Consider the following 17,191-nt stretch of genomic DNA (forward strand, 5'->3'; position numbering starts at 1 on the left):
TATATGTGTGGATAATTAGATTACGTCATAGAGGTCAAAGGTTATGTTTTTCTCGCCATGTTTCTGCCCCAAGCGGCAGACCGCAAGATGGAAGGATGAGTCGACGTTTTCCTTTGTTGTCTGTATATCTCTGCCGGGTTTGTCCGACAAACGCCCGTCTGGATGACCTACTTTGTGCCATGATTATGCCGCGATAGTTTTTAGAGAGCAAAACCGTGGCTTTTGGAAAGGTAAGTGGTGTTAAATGTTTGTAAACAAATGATTATTTGGTGGCTATATTAAGGAGGTTTTATCAGATGTTGCATAACGACGTTGCGATGTTAACTATTTTCACCGCCTTGCTTCTCTAACTCTAGTTGCAGAAGTTTGCCAAGGATGGACACACTTGTGGGCGGTGTCAACCCACTGAAATGTGGTGCCTCATCTCTTGATGGGAGCACTGCATATCTTCTGAAACAGGTAGAGTTCGTGAATTTCACTTTGCTCTATCGAGGTTAAATTTACTCATCACAAAAAATTATGAAATCCAGCACCCATGTTGGATACTAGTAGGGGTAACACTTTTGATTTCTTTGCAGAGGGAATTTGGGATGTGCACAAATTCTGGTCCATTCTCAACTGGGCAGAGAAACTCCATAGGAGCTGGGTAAGTCAGTAATTTGACAAGAGAAAAATATCAAGTACTTAGTAACATGCAAGCGCAAGATTACCAGATCTATGTACAGAATAAATTTTGTTGACAGCTTTCCATACAGTCATGTTTCCTGGTAATGGTTCTTTCTATCACAATTTTAGAGCATTTATCACTTACATTGTCTCGTGTTGAAGAATATTCATTTGCCATTTTCTATTTGTTTATATAATCACATTATGAATCAATACTTATAGTGCTGTTTATAACATTAATAATAATAGGCCACAGCATGTAAATTTTATGGATGACATCAGCGACAGAGCGTGCATTAATTTTCGCCTGATTTAAAAAAACAAGATTTTTTCCCTTCTGCAGGGATGGTCATGACAATAAAGTACCAAAATGAGCAAATATGTTGTGTTGTAATGTAATGATTGTACTTGTACTAGAAGTGACACTTGCGAGGTACCCAGGACTGTAGTTGTAGAAATAAAACTTATTGGATAGTTGTAAAAGTGACACTAATATGGAAGCCATGAGTATGGTTACCAACTTTGTTGGTCACTTGGTGATTCCAGTCTACCACACTAGTGTCACTTTTACCATACCAGTTCATGTCTTGAATACAGGAATAAATGCCTTGTTGGCTCTGATGCCATGTTTTGTCCCTTTATTTTTGAAAATGTAGCCATCTTGTTTTTTTTCACCAATCTATTTTTGCAGTCTGCAGAGGATATCATCCATAAAATTTGCTAGCTGTGGCCTTACATAATTTACATACATTTTTCCAGCTTCATTCCCAACCGAATGGAAACAGTGGCAGCATATGGTGAGAAGGTTTTCTGTGGAACATTCTCCAAGGATGGATCAGTGTTCCTCAGTTCATCTCAGGGTCAGTACATCGTTATGGCATTTTGTTTTCACCTTTCACCATTACAATACATGCATTCCATCATACTTGTATGAGATGCATTAAGCTATTAGGTGAGTGCAGCAGGGTTGTAGCGAGCACCCGTCCTTCTTTTGATGGAATTTTGCAGCTGGGGACAGAAAACAATTTTGCCCATTCCATCCACTGTGACGGACAAAAATCAATATAAAAAAATGTCACCATTGTGTAATTTTTCACCAAAACAGATGCCATTAAACAGCTTAGTCTACCAGCAAAATTTACACCTCAAAATGCAGGAAATAGCATTTCTGAGGGTCTAGATTTCAAACTTTTCAGGGGGGTATGCCCCCGGAACCACCTTGGAATGTTGCGCTGAAGTGCTCGATAGGATTCAGAATCGAGGGGACGGAAAATGATTTCAGGCTGGCCACAACCCTGGAGTGCAGTGATAAAAACAGAAAGAGGGCAGCTTCAGTATTCCATATTGCAAGAAAATATGCAGACATAGGAGAAAATTGTACAAATTAAAAACAGAGTTACACAGTCATACAAAGTTTGGTTTCTGTCTTCACAAGGAGGTTTCAACATCCTTGGTCTTCATAAGTGTAGATTGGAATTGTCAAACCCCTTACAATGCCTCACCACACAGATGACCATATCCGTCTGTACAACACGTCACACGGCAGCTTTACAGAGAAGAGATGTATCACAGCACGGGACGTGGGATGGAGTGTACTGGACACTGCCTTCAGGTGAGGGCTACAGCCATGTCATAAGTACTGTAAATCTTCAAATGTTCAGGATGATTTTATTTTGCAGTTTAGTGGTGCCTTTCATATCTGTAAAATCACAGCATCTTGGATATGTGTTTTTGTGCTTAAGTATTTTTAAACACAATGAAAACCTCCTTTACACTCTTGCTATGAAATTGAATCCATGTGAAAACAAATGAATTGGCTGAACTTGTCCACAGAAATGTACAATGTCTGAACAAAATGAATATGTCTCATCTTTTGTATCTGTTTCCTTTCCCCTAGCCCTGATGGCACCTGTGTTATATACTCCAGTTGGTCAGACTTCAGTAAGTCAACACCCAACAGTCCCACCTCTGAATTTCTATTCCTGCCTTTCTTTACTCAGGAAGTAAAAAGTAACATTTGGATCCCTTTCCTTTCAGTAGTTTCTCACCATATGTCATTTCCAAAAACAATTTTAAGATTTTGTATGATGTTGAACCATCTAATTTTTAATCAAATATGGAATATTTCATTAATCTACAGTTCATCTTGTTGATATATCTTCAAAGGGTGAGGAATCACACATGGCCTTGGACCTCAGGTAATTACATGTGTATAAGAGGCGCTTCAATCAGGAACATTATCATTGTGGTTACAGACAAAGAAGTTGGGGGTATTTTCAAAAGGAAGCACAGTTTTACTCCAATAAACACAATTGATGTCTGCACATGATAACTTTAACTAGTTTTTCAGTCAAATCTGCTCAGGCTTTTGAAATAAAGGCATGACTCAGTAACTGCACCTTTGTTATGGTTGTGCTATAAATGAAGGAAAACAGCAGGGTATAACACTACAATAGCATGCAGGTGTGGGGCAGGTGTGCCATGCTAGGCATAACGGGCCATGTGAACATCTTTTGTTATTTAAGGTATACACGTATTAGGAGTCACATATTTAGAACTAAGTCTTGTTCTCAAGATAATCAGTTTAAAAAAAAGGAAAGAACAGATTCAATATTGGTAACACTGTAAATCATTCTTACAGTTTTAACTATATGTAGCTATACTATAGTGTTTGCTATCATACTGCAGTGCTTATGATCAACATTCTGTTGCTTTTTCTTGCCTTTTTCCAGCCCCCTTGAACGAGACTTTGCCATCTTCTCTGTGGTCTTCTCTCATGATGGCAAGGAAATCCTTGGAGGGTGAGAGGCTTTGTACAAGTCTGTAGAATATTAGACGTGTTGTGGCAATTTGTAAGACTCAATATGCTAACCTCTGATATCACCTATGTCTTGAATAAGAAGCGGGTAACTAATAGTGTGTACTCTTGTACATTTCAGTTCACCGTATCCAGTAATAATTGAAAAAAATCTGAGATATATCTACTGTATGATTCCATAGTTTTTCACTGAAAGAACTGGTACCTTCATGTACTTGTTGCAAAAGCTATGATCACAATAACCATATTTTTATAATGCACACATTCCTCCCCCAGTGCCAGTGACTGCTATATGTACATCTTCAACCGAGAGAGAAACCAAAGAACACTAATGGTGAGTCATACTTTGCTGTCACCCCAGATGTCAAAGGTCATGTTCTTTTGTTCTCAACCTGAGTGACCAGTGTAATCATGACATATATTTAAATGCTAACTGGCATTTTCAACATGGTAATTACCTTTGCTACAAGGTTATGTTTTCGGTAGGATTTGTGTATGTGTGTGTGTGTGTGTGTGTGTGTGTGTGTATTTGTGTGGTTGACCAGCATAACTCTAGAATGCCTTAATGGATTGTATTGATATTTGGTATGTGGGTAGGTCGTGATGAGACCTTGTTGTACCAGATTTTGTCCTCCAGCAAAAATACATCAGATTCCAAATAAAAATCAAGCAAATTCATGAGTGGCCTACAAGAAGGGAATATATTAGTGAAACTAGCCAGTTACAAATGAAGGTGATGTTTGCTACAGATATTTGTGAATGATGTTGAACACCTTTCCAGATGGATGCCCATGAAGATGACATAAACAGTGTGAAGTTTGCAGACGAGTCCTCCCACATCCTGTACTCGGCAGGGGATGATGGTGTGTGTAAGGTCTGGGACAGGAGGATTCTGGATGAGGAGGACCCCCAGCCTGTTGGCATCTTCGCTGGCCACAGCGATGGTATCACTTATATTGACTCCAAGGTAGATCAACTTCCAGGAGACATGACATACACATCAATACTCTGACTGACAAATGTTGTTTATCACTTACCATCTTTGGACAGCAGCAGAAACCTTTTTGCTGCCAATAACCTTGTGAAAGGCACTTTACAAGACTTTCCTCAAGTGAAAATGAGTACCTTGCGTCCTTCAGATAGGAAGTTAAATGGGGGTCCTGTTTTTGAGGGGAGCCACACCTCGAGCAATTAAAAGAAGCCACTACACACTTAGAAAAAACTATGGGTCCTTCCCTTTGTGAGTGGTTCAAAACCTATATTCCTGTGGCCACAGCTGGGGAAATTACTGTCATATTGAGGTCAATTGGGGCTGTATGTATGTTGCCATTGCAGACCCTTATGATTTAGCCACGCCTACTGTAAGCTCTATTGAAATTAGCCCATCTAATAACATTAAGGTTTACCTACAACACTGGAATATGCAGTTGAGGTGCACCTATAGTGCTGGGTTTAAATGACACATTGTCTTTTCCAACCTTCAGGGAGATGGCCGCTACCTCATCACAAACTCTAAGGACCAAACCATCAAGCTCTGGGACGTCAGAAAGTTCTCATCCTCAGAGGGGTTGGAGGTACGTTCAGAGACTGTACTGGTCAATATTTGGCTTTGTCTTCCTTGTCTGTGAATAACAGTAATATACCCAGTAACACTTGTGTACTGTTTCCTATAGATGGTTGCTTCTCAGGCAATTGCTATTTGGCTTTCTGATACATTTGTAGTTCACACTGCTATGACACACCCTATCAAACCTTTTTCAGTCCACAAGACGAGCCATTACAAACTACAGATGGGACTACAGGTGGATGTCAGTACCAAAGATAGGTCAGTTGTTTTTTCCAAAGCCAGTCTGTTTTAGTCTTTTAAGCTCTTGAAGGAAAGAAAATCAAATTTTCCTACACAGACTACACAGTTAGACAAAATTGAAAATAATGTTGTTTTTAATAATAGTTCGGAACTGTAGGAGGAAGCTAAAAGGGGACACATCTGTGATGACTTATCGAGGCCATAACATCACCAAAACTCTCATCAGGTGCAGGTTTTCACCTGTACACACAACTGGTCAGGTAAGATATGCCACTGTTATAGTGTAACCTGACAATTTGTCTGTTTTTACATGATCTAAGAGTCCTAATGTAACTAAAAGTCCAATAAAAACTTTACTGTTATTAATATACAAATGTACTTGTATTTAACGACTTAACTTTCTATGAAAGATCTAATGTTACATATGTGATTTCTCCACAGAGATATATCTACACCGGATGTGGCACTGGTGCTGTCATCAGTAAGTTCTTCTTCATAGTTGTATTTGCCTTAACCTTCAAAACAAACACCTTTTTAAATACTGTTGCCAGCTTCTAGTATGTGACTTGTACTAGTGGCATGCTTCCTATTTATATACTAAGAAAGCTAACCTGACTTACATTTATGTATTTCTTTGGAACTAGTAGTACATGTACATGTTGTATCATGTTGTATCTCATCTAACTGTATGTAAAATGTAAATAATCTTTTTTTCTTTTCTCCCACAGTCTATGACATTCTCTCAGGAAATATGGTTGCCAAGCTGATTGGTCACATATCCTTTCAGAGTTACAATGTCAGATATAGCGTCTCTAGTAACAGTATGCTATTGAAGTAGTATCGTAATGGTGTGCTGACTTATTTCATTCATGTGATTCAGACAGAGTGATATTCCTTTTAGTCTATAATAGATTTAATATTATTAAAAAAAACTTGGAGGTAGGGGATAGGGGAGGCCTAGCCTCTGGCCTAGTCTTGAGATCTCACAAGAATAGGCCATTCTATGATCAAGGTGTACTGAGCAGTCACCAAAAGTTTGGAGGTATTTATGTGTTTTCAAGAGTCACTGTTTGAAGAATTATTCTATTGACTTGAAAAACATGTTCTTTGTTGCCTATTTGTAGTGCTATCCGATATCCTAACATAGTGTCAAGGCATTTTAAATATGATATAGTCGGATAAAATTTCCTACTGATTTATGTCAATCAAATCATAAGAGTTTGTAATGTTAAGACATAAGTTTTGCTGCCCTTCACTATCCTTAACATTTCACACAAAGCCTGTGTTAGGGATGTGTCCTGGCACCCGACTGATGTGCGGATCGTCAGCAGCTCTGTGAGTGGGAAATGTTTATTCTTATGATAGCACTATTGTTCTTTTGTATGTGAATGATAGAGCCATTGAGTTGTATGATGATCAACTTCCATACCTCTGGTTGTTGCTCCCCATCCCTTTAACTTTTTTTGGATGTTCATATTATGATCATTTTCTTCTGGCAATTGGAAGCTGTCCTGTCTCTTTTGTGGAATGACTGACATTAAAGTGTATGCAATTCCTTGAGGAAGCAGAAGTAAGAGAAATGTGTAGTTCAATTCATGCATTTAATACTCAAAGTTATCACAGTTATGTCTTCAAAGTCATGTATCACTGCAGTAACAGTTGTAAAAAAAATGGACAACAAAGTTTTTTGTACTGGTCCAAGTGTTTTACCTAAGGCCACAGCAAGTAAATTTTATGGCTGACATCCACGCGCTCATTAATTTTCGCCTGATTTCAGAAAAAAAAACAAGAATTTTTTTCTTCTTCAGGGAAAGCCGGATAGACGAAAATGGGTAAAGGTTGTGTTGTAACCTAATCATTGAATGTAGAATTGACACTAGAGACTCTGTAGCATTGACTGTAGTTGCAGAGGTGCAACTTGATAGATAGTTGTAAAAGTGGCACAACTATGGAAGCTATGAGTGAAGTTGCCAACATGGTTAATGATACCAGTCTACCACACTAGTGTCACTTTAGCTCCACTGGTGCACTTCATAAGTACAGGAATGAATGCCTTGTTGACTGCGATGCCATATTTTGTCACTTCAAGTCTTGTTACAACGTCTATTTTGAAAATTTGCCATCTTGTTTTTTTTACCCATCTTGTTTGTTTTTTTCACCCTATCTCATTATTTTTGCAGTATGCAGAGGATGTCATCCATAAAATTTACTTGCTGTGGCCTAAGACTGACGTTTTGGTGACTGACAGTCAGTCACCGAAACATCAGTCTAAAACACTTGGCTCGGTACAAAGAACTTTGTTGTCCTGTGACTAATATCAACCTGATGAAACTGTACGCAGAGTTGTAGACAGGTCGAATGAAAGTGTGATGACAACATGATTGTTTATTTGTTTGCTTGTCTGTTTGTTACTCAGTGGGATGGACATGTCAGCCAGTGGGATTACCAAGGCTCAGATCACCCTCAGGATTCCGACTCGGACTCAGAATACGAGACGGGGCACAGTGGTGGACGACTTGTCATCATCAACGTTAACGGTGTCCGCAGGAAGAGTAAACGGTTAAAACAACAGGACCAGGCAAGGCACAAGAGACATCGGCCCGAGGAGGCCCCATCTAGGTCGTCCTTGTGATGTTCAGACTGTAGCAAGTTCTTTGCTTTAGATTTACTGTTTGCATGTTGAAAAAAAAATTAAATCATTGCTGCCTGAGAACATCCAGACATTTTAGCACTCCACAGGTGCCTTTTTTTCTAACTTGGATCAGTACATAGGTGTACCTGACAAAGCGCTTGAGGAACACAGTGTATTTGATTAAACTGCTGCTTGCATCCCAGCAGTTGGCTAGTCTTCACACTGTGCTTCCATGTGTAACAGAAGAATATTGTTTCACCCATAGATGGTTACTTTGATAATGCCAATGCACATCATACAAATTGCCACATGGTAAAATATATGTGGCAAATAGTTTAAATTCTAAGTGAGATGGAGTTTCTGTTGGAATGATGAATTCAAATCATGGACAAAGGCAAAGAATGAAGAGTGCAGCAAGTAGTATTCCTATTAGAACTTCACAAAAGATTTGTCTGTTCTGATACTTGACAAATGTATCTACATACATTTAAGCATCTATTTTTTTCATTCATCTGTAGTAACTTAAGCTGCACTTTGATGACTTTTTGTCCTCTTATTCCAAGGAGGTTGAACCTCCTTGCTTATTCTTAGTATCAAGGGGCACAAATTTGTATTATAATATTTACAGCTTCTTGAATACATGCATGATTACTCAGTTTTCAACTTGTGCTGGAACAGTTTTTATTTTGCATGTTAATATCAATTAATTGTATGTTGATGACACAGAAAATATGTCTGTTGTTTTGTTGGGCATGTGTATCAGGAATATTGTTAATTGTTATTCTTTATCTAATTTATTTATCTATTTCAATACATTTTTATGATGTCGGGTCCACTTTTCCAATTGTTACTAAATGTAAGGAAGACCATGTCATGTTGTGAGCAATCTTTCTGAAGAGAATGTTTCCACTATATTACAAGCCTGATATTTTCCAGGAGATATTGAGATTTTATAGCTTTTTTGTATTTTATCATTTTTGCTCAATGAAAGGAAACATGTTTGAAGGCAATGCAATCTCTGCAATTAGAAGCAAATATCCAATTTTTGTCTAGTTGTAGAGCTTGAATTGTGTATCTGAATGTCTAACATTCACAAATGTAGAAAGGACACATGATTCATTGTCAAGGGATTACTGTTGAAACCTTCAATTTCCTGTAACCTCAGTCTTCCAGAATGGCTATGTAAAAATTAAATGACTTGTAACAATCGTACCATTGTTTTCTGCGATTTTTCAATTTTGAAAAATAATCTTTAACTTCAAAGTCGTTATGTATGGGGCAGTAAACACCACAGTGCAATCAGTGAGTATACTGGCATGCCTAGCTTCATTAAATTGCGATTGTAGCGGCCCTCCCAATACCACTGGTGGGGAGGTCTAATACAGCCCTGGAGACTGCACAGTAATGCTGTAAAATGGTATAAACTCTAACAATATAGATCCGGCCACCTCCGTCCGTGTATATCAAAGTACTTAACGCAATACAAATTATGCAAATGATTATACAGTCCGTAGCTCACCAGGTTCGTAATGTACTAAGGGTTTTGTCAGCAAAAATGAAAATATTCTGGATTCCGAAATCTTCATATTGTTGACCATACTGGCACATTTGCATTCCACCACTCATTTCATATTTCCTGCATTCACGAACAGTGCAGAATTCGAAATATACCCCAATACAAAAGTGACACAAGTGTAACACAGAGTGTGTGTTACGTAACGTCCCCTGCCGAAGGGGGAGTAACAGTGACAAATTGCCCCAATAGTTCACCCTGGTCAAAGTTCACTCTGTATTGTCAGCCATGGGTGACAACGTGGATCTACAAGGGGCAGAAAATAAAAGTCCTACCGATGACCAGGCCGACGAGACCAAGGAGATCTTTGCTAAGAAGATCTCGGACACGATCACGTCAGGTTTCGTGACCCTGTCTCTGGCCATCGGCAGGAGGACGGGCCTTTTCGACGAGCTGGCCAGGCAACAGGAGCCAAGAACCGCGCACGAGATAGCGGCGGCGGCGGGGCTGAAAGAAAGGTACGGGCACGATCGCTGTGTGGGTACAGTGTGGCTATTTGAGATACGATTATGTGTTTGTCTGTTGGTGGAGGAAGTAAATGCACAGTAAGTCGCATCTCTGCCTGTGGCAATGTGAAACGGTTAAAGATTTCTTAAAGTGGCTGGTGTTGTGATGACCTATATATACAGTAGCCCGAGCATAATCGAGCAAACATTCGATTTCGATTTTATATGTTGTCAATATGGGGAAGCCGTCAACTTGTAGCCAGATATGAACTGCATGATGTATAAAATAGTAATGAAAAAGAAGTCTATAAGCTATATTGTGTCTGAGAATCAGCATTTGAAATCATATGTTCATCGATTTATTTGTTTTCACGGATCTGGAACTCTCACTTCCGCATACTATTCTTGACCTTTCAATTATGCGTTTTGCATGATTCAGATAGTGTCGCGCGGTGTCCGCTTAAAGCTTACTTGCATGTCGTCTACAACATTTTGTAACTCATGCGATCAAGATGTCATGCACATAGTACATAGCCAGGATCATAGATGGTTAAGAGACATTTACCCTCACAATTACTGGTTCATGTAACTAGTTGATAGCCTACGGTTCACAATCAACACACCTACGTTACGATATCCGATTAGGATGAAGCTGCTAGTGCAGTATACAGTATCAAACTAATACATGTATAACTAGAAAGGCCGACATTTGCTTGAGAGCAAATGCAGCATATTTCAGCCATCTCCCTCCCCATGCAACAACAGACTATTCCAAAATCACCCATGTGCAAGAATTGAACACTTTTGTTTAAAAGTCACTTCCACTAATGACACTTAATGACACCCAAAAATGAATCTTACAAAATTCCTAGTGCAAGAATGGACTCTTCCAGTGCACCCCATGTGAATTTGCACAATAGACCAGTCCAGAAATACTCTCACTGAAAACATGGTCAAGGTTGAACTAAGCAAAACAGGCATGAAAAGGTAAAATAGACCAGTCCAAAAACACTTCCACTAAAAATGGAATATTGAATTATCACCTTTCTAAAACTAAATTTGAAAACATCCCCATGCAAGAATGGACTCTTTTTGCGATGCCCCTATGTAAAGTGGTGCAGTCCAAAAATACATCCGCTAAAATTGGACTTGGACGTAATCACCAAATTCCAAAAATGGATTTTAAAAATCCCCCCATGTAAGGATTGACTCTTCCAGCACAATCTATGTAAAATTGCAAAGTTGACCAGTCAAAAAATAACCACACTGAAACACTTTGACATATCAAATCACCAAAGTCCATAAACAAATTTTTAAAAATGCCCCCCTCCATGCAAGAATGGACTCTTCCAGTACCCCATGTAAAATTGCAAAATAGTCCAGTTCAAAAATACTCCCATTGAAAGACATTATATAATCAACAGTCCAAAGATGAATTTAAAAAAATATGTACCCCCTCCGTGCCAGAATGGACTCATCCAGATAACACCGGGCTCACTGATTGGCTGCCAATCCCCTTCGGGATGTTGACTCAGGCTACGTGATTGGTTGCCTCTTTAATCAAGTTACTAGTATATATAGACATGTGCACATGCTGTCTTCAGGTGGGAGAGGTCAACGACCTCAAGGTCGTTGACCCTCTGGCCAGTGGAGAATTACTCAAAAAGTACCCAAATATATCATTTTGAAGTGGTTTATGCCAGAAATTATACATGGGTCATTTGAATGAATATCTAGTGCACCTATTTACCAAAATGTAGGTCATTTGGTTACAAGACCAGGGAACAGGAGCCAAAAGCGTACGTTTTTGGTCAAACAATGGCCAAAAAATTCCAAAATTAAGCATTTTGTTGTACCGTATGCCAAAGGTGTCAATGAATTCATGTGCGCATATGTAGACGGCACTCCTATACCAAATTTCAGGTCATTTGGTTGTAAAATGGGGGTATAGGAGCCAAAAAATGTCATTTCTGGGGCAAAAAATGCCAAAAATGCCAAAATTAAGCATTTTGCTGTACCGTATGCCAAAATTGTTTTTGGAATTTTGTGGGCATATGATCAAGGCACCTCTGTACCAAATTTTAGGTCATTCGGCTGTAACACCAGGGAACAGGGGGGCAAAATGTACATAAAAATTGCAAAAAACATGAATAAAATCATTCTAAAGGAAGATATGAAAAAAATGAGAAAAAAGCACCTGGGTATTGACCCACTCTACCCTTGTGCCAAATTTCAAGTAATTCGGTCCAGGAACGACGGAGTTGAATCGATTTGAAGATTTGACAGGAGAAAGAAAGAAACATTACGAATACAATATATTTCACCATACCTATGGTATGGCTGAAATATAATGATAGATTCGAAATCATTAGACAAACACAGTTTGGCGGTGGTAAAGAGCTGTACGACACTGTTCTTTATAAACTTGAGGTCAGTTAATCTGCTCTTTGCTGCCGCCAACCTGTCCCTGTTACTGTAACGTTAACTTACAGGTATGTCCGGGAGTGGCTGGGATCTATGGTGACCTCCCGTATCGTAGAGGTGGACACAACATTGGACATTCCTCGGTACTTCGTCCCACCTCACCGGGCAGCCGTCCTGTCGCCCAGCGGTGCTGAGATCCTCAGGATGGCGTTCTCCGAGCGGGTTGTGCATCTGGCTAAAGTCATGGACGACATGGTGGAGTGCTTCAAGGACGATGGTCCACCAGGTATGGTAAAACCAATGGGGATGATAGAAAATACAACCAGTTGGAATCTATACTATAGTAGCTATATATAACATGTATAACATATGTTTGGCCAATAGTTGGCTATACAGTCAAACCTGCCCGAGCGACCACCTCTTCTCAGCGACCACCTGGCCATTTCGACCGCTTTTTCTCGGTCCCGATTTTTTTTCCCATTGACGTAAGCATTAAGCAACCTTTTCTCAACGACCACCTGGCCAACGCGACCGCGACCGGCCCAAATTGGGACCCATAACGACCGCATCATTTTTAAAATTGAGGTTTTCATCGATTTTTGATGATAACTAGCGCGATTTTGTGCCGAAATCGGCCAGTTTGCGTCGGATTTTGACTGTCATTACGATGTTATGTTTAGAATACAGATGGCGGCGGTCAATGGGTGGGTCAATGGGGCAGTCTACTGTAATACTGGGAGGAAATTTCGTTGTAAGAAAATCCGAATTTAGTTGTTACAGAAGTTTTTTTTTTAAAAATCTATATCATCATAAGGTGAACGAATGACGTATAACGTGAAACGTATATAGCCTCATACTTTTTCAAGAAAGATCTGTGTAGCTCATACCTTTTAAGAAAGAGCTTTTGTTCAACTGTACTGTACATTCACCAGTGGGTAAGTACGCTATCGGGCATCGAATTCTAAAGGTGCACCGTAGTTATTTCAGATAAGGCGATCATGAACACAAGAACGCATAAAGTCTTGTATGGTAACAGACAGTATCAAAATATTGAGCTTTAGAACACTGTATCGAATAAAAGCTCGATAAAAGCTTGGGGTTAAATTTATAGTTTACAGTGTGCGTGTTGTATTTGACATTAAAGACCTCGCTTCTTTGCGTGCGTGCAGTGTGCTTGCTATTGCCATTAAACACAACGGAAACCATTTATACTTTGCATCGGGCATGTTTTGAGTTGATACTCTTCTCAGCGACCACCTGTCCAAATCGACCGTTTTTTCCCGGTCCCCCGGGTGGTCGACTTGGGCAGGTTTGACTGTATATCAAACACACTTGTCAATGGGAATATGCCCTCTTTATACGGAAATTCTTTATGTTGATGGAACGGTGCCCATCATTTCCTTTTATACGTGTAAACATATATGGCCTCCGTCGGTCAAGTGTAACAATACTCCGATAAGTAACACATGATAGCTAAGTTGAAAAGTTTGTTTGTGACAAGTCATAAAGTGATGACAACGACAAGATTCAAAGTATTGTTTTTGTTTTGCAACACATTACTTTCGAAGGTGTATTATTCTTACATTTTCTTGTGCTATTCACTGCGTGTCTTAAGAATTTGACACAGAAACTTATTTTCATTTTCACAGGGTTACCAAGCTCTGCTTACCCGGACTTCCAGGGATGGCTACAGAAGGTGAAAGGACCGATGCTCGATTCTACCTTCATCGACAACTTTCTTCCTACCATTCCTGGGCTAATCGAGAAGCTCGGTAAGAAGAATTAGATTTGAAGATTTAACAAAGTTATCAAGAAGGTAGCATGGTACTGGTAGTACTCAGTCCTCAAGCTTTGAATGTACCTTAGCAGCGACTGAAATGCACCTAGCATCGGAACGTATTTCGAGTGTGGGCTAGTCTAGGGTTCGCAAACAACACAACACGTAATTTTGTCTTAAAGCAAATGAAGTTCCAAGCTCATAGTGGAATGCGTTTAAAAGCAATGATGTTTAGCCTTTTGTGGCTGATGATGGCTTTAATTGCCAAGATGTATATGATGTCTTTTTTGTAGAATCTGGAATCACAGTGTGCGACCTCGGCTGTGCCAGCGGCTACCTCCTCTTCCTCATGGCCCGAAGTTTCCCCAACAGCACGTACTACGGGATAGACCTATCAGCAGAGGCCGTCAGTATGGCCAAGAAGGAAGCTGCCGCCAGGGGGATCACCAACGTCATCTGCGATGTTGGGGACGCCACCAAACTACCCGACGACTGGTCCGAGAAATTCGATTACGTCATTACCCTGTCCACCATACACGACGTCAACGCGCCGGAGCGGTGTCTGAGGGAGATCCGGCGGGTGCTGAAGCCAGGGGGACAGTTCTCCATGTGGGAGCGAGACGCACACACTCAGCACCACGACAACATCGGCAACCCTACTGCCAGTATGATCTACGTCATCAGCATGATGTCGTGTGTGCCGATGTCGCTCCATGACAACGGCGCGGGTCTAGGGGCGATGTGGGGACACGAACAGGCCCTGCCCATGCTGGAGAGGGCCGGCTTCTCTGACGTGAAGAAGTTGGGTATCCCCGGAAACCAGGGTGTAGCGCATTACCTTTGTTCTAAGTCAGGAGAGTAACATGGAGTATGTACCAGTATTTACCCAAAGGGGATATAGGCATGTATATTACACGTTTTAGATTAGGTTGGATGATCAATTAAAAGAAAATAAAATATTTGTCACTTGTATGACCACTATCAGCAGATGCTGCTTATTTGTTTGAAATGGAATCATTCTTCAAATCTACCTCAATTAACGTAGGCACTGGGACCAAGGACGACATTATATCACATATATACATGTATACATTCCAAATCGTCTTAACTCGACTCTCGACTTCAAGCACCTAGCTTCAAAGGTCTTTGAAAAAGGGAAGCGCATACATATTGTTTGTGCTAAGGTTTAAAGATAACATGATGATATCCATAATGTTATAGATAGTCTATCATCTACTAAGTTCCTGCATCCATTTTCTTTCAGTTCTGCAGTACATATGAAATAAAGTGTGAAGTCATTCCCTAACATCGAACTGTGTTTATTTTCTTGTCACAGGCTAGGCTATTATATTCACTGATTCAAACCTCAAATATTAGCACATGTGGATCCATAATTGTATGTGGTACAATATACAATTTTGCATATGACAAATCAGTCGAAGAAGAACATGACTGGGTTACTTTAGTTCAGGACGTATACATGGGTTTCAAACTGTTTGGTTTAACCCTGCTGTTAACGTCAATACCAATCTATTTGGAAACACTAATGAGCGTCTGAAAGGCACACTCTGTCTGGCTGGCTGGAGAGAACCATTTGAAGGCACCAGCAAACTCCTAACCTATTCAAAAAGCGCTTTGGTATGGAAGACTAGCTCTCATCAATTCATAATAAACAATTTACAAGCAGAAAAAAAAAACCTGAAAAGTTGCTGAAGCTATATCGTCTGCAGTGAATCTAATATCCAAGCAGATTTTGAAGTAGTAACAAATCGTATGAAGGAGGTTCAGCCTCAAAAGGCAGTATTGTTAACTTGTATGTTTATCTTTCCGCGCCTACAACTCAAGATCAGGTTGCTTGATTGGTGCGGTGTTCGTACTCGACTAAGAAGTGACGCGTACTCGATACTTTCTACAGTTCTGGCTTCCTGGACAAGAGTAGAAAGACCGGGAAGTAAACATGGAAGATCAGCTCTTCGACCGGCTTTGTCGTCTTTGTGGTTTCGTATAACCTGTAAACCGATAAAAGGGACAGGTTTGTCATTTTGTATTTTCCGCACAAACCTGCATGTTACGTGTAGAAAAATCATCGGGTACGGATCGACAAATTTAAGTATTAAAAGTCCCTAGAACATGTAATGATAAAACCTGATAGAACTCGTGTCGCAAGGCCATTGGTTTTTAGTCATGAACAGAAAAACAATGTTTTCTGTCAGGTTTTATATCATCTGAAGGTCAAGAAGGTCACACTATACCTCTGCTGTAGGTTCTGAAGTAAGGCACCAAGATCTTCAGGATGGCGCCTGCAGTACTCCTGGTACCCTGACCACGTCGACAGGTAGCCGATAAATTCTGGCAAGGTGTACTCCCCTTTGATAGACATGGAGTAGTCCCTGTAACCACAGTGGCACATGGTTCGTTATGTAATTGATAATACCGGAAGTTATGTCTTTGATATACAGAAGTTATAATATCATCAAGTTGATGCTCGAATATAGTTGAGGTCGGATTCACTAAAACGTAAATCACTGCATCCACCTCCATGTTCATGTCCATGTGACGTGTATACATACACAATGGTTGTCTTTCCTATCAGCCTGCTTACATTGAGGTAGGTTGACTGGGTAGTGCATGTTACCACATTCCTCTCTTTCAATATTTCCCAAGTACGTTGAAAAAGTGTACAAGCGCACAATAATGCTAGTACGCAATTGCTGCTAATAGACAACGCTAGTTACGTACCTAATAGTTTCTTCATATGGCATTGGGAGGTCTCGATAGTAATTGTCGATGTACTGTTGTCCCTTGTTCCAGCAGCCTTTTAGGGAACCCTTGTAGAACTAAAGAACACGGTGAAAAATGTAAGCTAAGTAGCGGTGTACCGAAAGTGCGAAAAGGAACGAAAAGGAACGAAAAGGAACGAAAAGGAAAGTACCGAAAGTGCGAAAAGGAACGAAAAGGAACGAAAAGGAAAGTACCGAAAGTGCGAAAAGGAACGAAAAGGAACATTTGCTCCTTTTCGTTCCTTTTCGTTCCTTTTCGTTCCTTTTC

The 17,191-nt window shown here is 40.0% G+C and overlaps 3 protein-coding genes across 4 annotated transcripts; 2 read left to right on the forward strand and 1 right to left on the reverse strand.

Moving 5' to 3' along the window:
• The first annotated feature begins 40 nt into the window (after nt 1-40).
• Nucleotides 41-7,982, forward strand: LOC118417841 (DDB1- and CUL4-associated factor 11-like). Of its 2 annotated transcripts, none has more exons than XM_035823587.1 (17): nt 41-230; nt 363-459; nt 579-646; nt 1,426-1,526; nt 2,176-2,278; nt 2,564-2,607; nt 2,807-2,864; nt 3,399-3,467; nt 3,761-3,818; nt 4,266-4,451; nt 4,969-5,058; nt 5,246-5,309; nt 5,436-5,551; nt 5,733-5,772; nt 6,020-6,066; nt 6,567-6,626; nt 7,708-7,982. In XM_035823587.1, the coding sequence occupies exons 2-17, from the start codon at nt 376-378 to the stop codon at nt 7,921-7,923; spliced, it is 1,404 nt and encodes a 467-aa protein (XP_035679480.1). In that variant the 5' UTR covers nt 41-230; nt 363-375; the 3' UTR covers nt 7,924-7,982. The 2 variants fall into 2 exon arrangements, with proteins under 2 accessions (XP_035679480.1, XP_035679481.1); XM_035823588.1 differs by having other exon boundaries at nt 48-230; nt 357-459.
• Nucleotides 7,983-9,670: 1,688 nt separating this feature from the next.
• On the forward strand, nt 9,671-15,453 carry LOC118418330. Its single transcript, XM_035824205.1, has 4 exons — nt 9,671-9,954; nt 12,435-12,652; nt 14,016-14,138; nt 14,437-15,453. Exons 1-4 carry the CDS (start codon nt 9,725-9,727, stop codon nt 15,003-15,005), a joined length of 1,140 nt encoding a protein of 379 aa, XP_035680098.1. The 5' UTR covers nt 9,671-9,724; the 3' UTR covers nt 15,006-15,453.
• A 33-nt stretch (nt 15,454-15,486) lies between these two features.
• Nucleotides 15,487-16,976, reverse strand: LOC118418331 (putative methyltransferase DDB_G0268948). The gene is made up of 3 exons (XM_035824206.1): nt 16,883-16,976; nt 16,396-16,533; nt 15,487-16,152 (listed from the first exon to the last, which is right to left on the reverse strand). Exons 1-3 carry the CDS (start codon nt 16,903-16,905, stop codon nt 16,053-16,055), a joined length of 261 nt encoding a protein of 86 aa, XP_035680099.1. The 5' UTR covers nt 16,906-16,976; the 3' UTR covers nt 15,487-16,052.
• Between the last annotated feature and the right edge of the window lie 215 nt (nt 16,977-17,191).

Source organism: Branchiostoma floridae, chromosome 6 (assembly GCF_000003815.2).
Source record: "Branchiostoma floridae strain S238N-H82 chromosome 6, Bfl_VNyyK, whole genome shotgun sequence".
Taxonomy (NCBI): domain Eukaryota; kingdom Metazoa; phylum Chordata; class Leptocardii; order Amphioxiformes; family Branchiostomatidae; genus Branchiostoma; species Branchiostoma floridae.